General features: G+C 43.5%; 1 protein-coding gene across 1 annotated transcript in view; it reads left to right on the forward strand.

Annotated features, from left to right (window-relative positions):
* Positions 1–2,686: 2,686 nt before the first annotated feature.
* The window catches only part of T265_14100 (hypothetical protein), a gene marked incomplete at both ends in the record, with an annotated part of 3,989 nt that continues 2,658 nt past the window's right edge, over positions 2,687–4,017 (forward strand). The window contains 5 exons of the mRNA XM_009172022.1: positions 2,687–2,846; positions 2,894–2,962; positions 3,003–3,186; positions 3,247–3,326; positions 3,371–3,496. Coding sequence (XP_009170286.1) covers positions 2,688–2,846; positions 2,894–2,962; positions 3,003–3,186; positions 3,247–3,326; positions 3,371–3,496 — 618 coding nt within the window. The remainder of the gene's footprint in view (positions 2,847–2,893; positions 2,963–3,002; positions 3,187–3,246; positions 3,327–3,370; positions 3,497–4,017) is intronic.

Here is a 4,017-nt window from a genome sequence, read left to right on the forward strand (position 1 = left end):
CGACAATCGGTCGAACATCCTGGATAGATACCGATATCATGAACGTCACTGACATCCGTCATTTGTCAGGTCTTTCAGTGTCTCCAACCAAGTTTTGTGGGCCTTATGGATGACTGGAAGCATCCTAACTTTTTGTGATATCACTCTTTTCTGCCATATGGTAGTTCCGCCTCTAGGCTTTCGGCAGGTGGATGAACGGTCCATAACTCCTTCGTTTTCGTACCTCTGGGCAGTTTCAGTACGGTGCAACCATTTAGCGTTATTTGTCTTGAATTTCGAGCATTAAGTATTCAAGCTGTTTCACCAGTAGATATCATAGGACCGCTTCATCCTTTTGAAATGTAAAAGGATGATCCATGTTCCAAAATCTAAACGATAAGGCACACAAACAGTTGCGAATCATAACTACGTTTTGATAGAATTTTTGTTGGGTCAGCGACTAATATGACAGTACGCCACAGCCAATGGCAGTCGTGATAACATACAACCGACATGATCAACCGGCTGAATTGTCCGCTGCTCGGCGTCTCCTCGTAGAGCGGGTCGCTTTTCTTGTCTTCACGGAGTTTTCGTGATTTCCATAACCCGGGAACCCATCGCCATTGTCTACCACAAGTATGTATATGTAGTGGAGTACAGTTTTAGGTCATTTACAGGACACCCACTGTCGGAAGTCGTCGTAGCTGCTGTTGGATTGCTCGGAGAGAATAACCATACGACTGACCAGAATGAAAGAACTGTGTTCATAGGCGTGGAATATGACATAATAAGCAAAGTCAACAACTGACAAAATTGATGTGGGCATGGCGGATGTCACATTGGACGAATACAAGCGCACAGGTAGAGAAGGGTACATCCACGCACAAGCGTGTCATAAAATACCCTTCAGAAGCGGAATTTTCTTCAACTGCCAGATAGTGCATTTTTAACACGTACTACTTAGTTATTTAACGTAACATGCAAAGGAATGCTGAAACTTCATGTTCTCAGTCCCGCTTTTGAGATATTTCGGCCTGCATATGGTCCACGCCGACACCCGCTCCGCCCATTCTATCACATTTGAACAAGAGTCAAATAATTTTTTTCAGTTGTGGTAATGCTACTGAGGCTGATGTTGCTCTTTATGGGAAAGCCTGAACGGCTAGAGCTACCTTAAGCTCCTGTTAACTGCAAATTTTAACTGCTAGACTTGTTCCTAGTTTTCTATTTATTTGATTTTCAGCTCATAAGTTACCTGACATCCGTAAAACATGGATGAGGATTTGGACTATGCCAACATATACAAGACGCTCAAAATGGGCGTGAAGAAGTACTGTCTTTCCTTATACACACCAAACAAAATGCATTTACAGAAGCTTTTTCAAAAAGTCTGTCCATGGTGATACAAGTGCTGATTTCGGTAGGAGTTTCCTCACCTTCTATATACTCTGCTGAGCTTGTGTATCAAAAAGCCTGGCGAGTCAAGAATGTCCTGAGTTGGCCGCCGTGTTCATATTAGGGAAAGCAAAGTGAGTTTTCCAAAAAACGTTCTGTCGAGGCTATGTCCATATCCTCGGTTTCTGATTGTTAACCGATTTCTGATGTTAGTTCAGGTGCGTTCTGACACCCCGTAGCATAGTTTTGATAGATGGAGTAGTGACATGAGCCTCTGCGAATCAGCCTGTATAAGTTGCACATCAGGATCACAGCTGTGAACTCGATGCTACGTCTCCCGCATCTATGGATACAGATTTTGTATTTCTTAAATGCTTACCTGTGCCCTTTACTCATTTTGAACAGGTTCATCCTTACAGAGTATCTGTCCAACGCATGTGAAGTGTGTAGGCCACTCGGAGCACAGCCTTGTTTTGTTTTTGTATTGCACAAGATGTACTGAACCTAGTTTAATATAACTTGTTTTAAAAATTGTTCGTAAGCGCTATGTTAACAACTGCTGATGGATGTACGACCATGATTGTCAGAGTTTCAAAATATTCTGAAAAAAATAGCCGCGAAAACGATGAACCGTCTCACAGATCTCTCCAAAGGAACATCTCCCGGAAAAATGGTAGAGGCGTTTGTATATTGGCGTTGAAAAGTATAAAGCGAGGGGAGTAATGATAAAAGTTGAACTGCACTGAGCAGGTAAAACGAAGTAGATAACGTGGGTTAAAAGCAATACAACTCCCTTCTTGGTACATGGGAACATCGAACCATACTGAAGTGCTTCCTCAATGTATATGCAATTCTAAAATGGGTGACTAATATTGCACCCTTTGTGACCTGGGCGGCCGAAATGTTGATGCAGGTATTTTGAAAAGACTTTGGGTTTGCGGCGAAATATATTCGCTTTTTCTAAGTTGAATAGGTCAGTTATGTTACACTCTTGAATATCCATGACAGTCATATTAGTGCTTGTTGGTGAACCCGTAAGATGATCAACAGTCACCCTCATCTAAGTCATCACGAACCTTAGTAATGACTGTGTCGTCAATGAGTTTTTTCTCTTCACTGCGGCTAATCCCCAGTTAGGGGTGAAGCAGCTACGTATGGATTGATTCAAAACAATTGTTCCTTCCTCCTTATTGAGCGTCCTTCCTCGCCAACAACCTCCGTTCAGTACTGAGTATACCTGCCTTTCCTTACCGCATCTTGCATTCTCACCGTTGAGATGTTTTGTTTATTTGTCTCCTCGGTGTATCCACAGATGCGAATCTGCTTCCAAAAATACCCTAGCAGAGGCATCTACGCTGTTCACAGCGGCCAAGTATTTTCTACAGGCCGAGGACAAACTTGACTGTCTAAACGCGATCACACATGGTGACAATCTGGACAGCGCCACGTCATGTCTTTTGAAAGCAGCCAAAGTTAGTTATCGGCTCCATTGTTTTCATCACACTATTCTACCGTTTAGCTGTACGAATCAAGCGAACTGTTCACATTGGCTGCAAATGTTTACATTTTCCTGTGTGATAATCTGATTGTAAGTCCATCCACTCTATCACCACTCTTATATTGCATAGCGTCGGAAAAAATGGAGCGAAGCCATTCCGCATTTGAAAAGAACTCTGGAAATACTGGCGCGTGATTTGTTGTGCAGCTTGCAGGTTCTGAGCAAGCTAGTATCTTGTCAACTTGGTCTGGGTGATTGGGTTGGGGCATTGAATACCTGTCTGCGCATTCAAACCCTGATTTCCGAAGCCAGGGGTGAGTGAACCGATCCATGTGTATATATATGTATAACTCCTTCCCACACAATAAATCCAGGTACATGCAATCCTGAGCTTCGTCTGCACTATTGGACCACAGCTGAAGTTTTGCGTGTTTGTCTGGTACTACTCACTGCGGTAAGTTGCTGTGCTTCGCTCCCCAAAATCTGTCCTGTTCATAGCCTCCTCATAAACTATCCTCGGAATCGGCGGGGCAAGGTTACTCTTTGGACAACTACTCGGTCGATGCACTCAATGGTGCGCCTGAGATGAATGAGGCTCTGTTTCTGCATTTGCAGTCTCTCATAGTAAGTTAACTGAACTTTTCCTTGATTCGATGTTTCCCTTCTCTGTCTTACATTTTGGCTAGTTCGTTGGTGGATTAGTAGGATTTGCGGTTGTTATTCACATGGAGTATCGTGTTTTTTTTACACGAATTTCTTTTAAATGCCGTACAGCTTTCTAGCTTCTAGCTTTAATCTGTGGATAAAAAGTCCACTCACCGCCTGTAATTAGTGATTGTCTTCCCATGCCTCATACTTTTCGCAGTAATTCCGAAAGACCTACTCCGCAACCCACCCATCCACCGGTGATTTGAGTTGTTAAACCAGATCGACAGAGTTCCTCATGCCGCCGATGAATAATGACTGCCTGTGCTGAACCGGTGAACAGTAGTCTGTTTGCACGGTTGTAGCGCAGGTACTCCACTTCCTCCCATTACCTTCAATAGGACCTGGACAAGTTCAAGCTCCATCCAGTTCGCCTGGAATCAAGCGGGCCTATCCCTGTTTCTCTGAGCAAATGAAAGGAGTACCCGTAGAATCGTTCA

This window comes from Opisthorchis viverrini (genome assembly GCF_000715545.1).
Source record: "Opisthorchis viverrini unplaced genomic scaffold opera_v5_141, whole genome shotgun sequence".
Classification (NCBI taxonomy): domain Eukaryota; kingdom Metazoa; phylum Platyhelminthes; class Trematoda; order Opisthorchiida; family Opisthorchiidae; genus Opisthorchis; species Opisthorchis viverrini.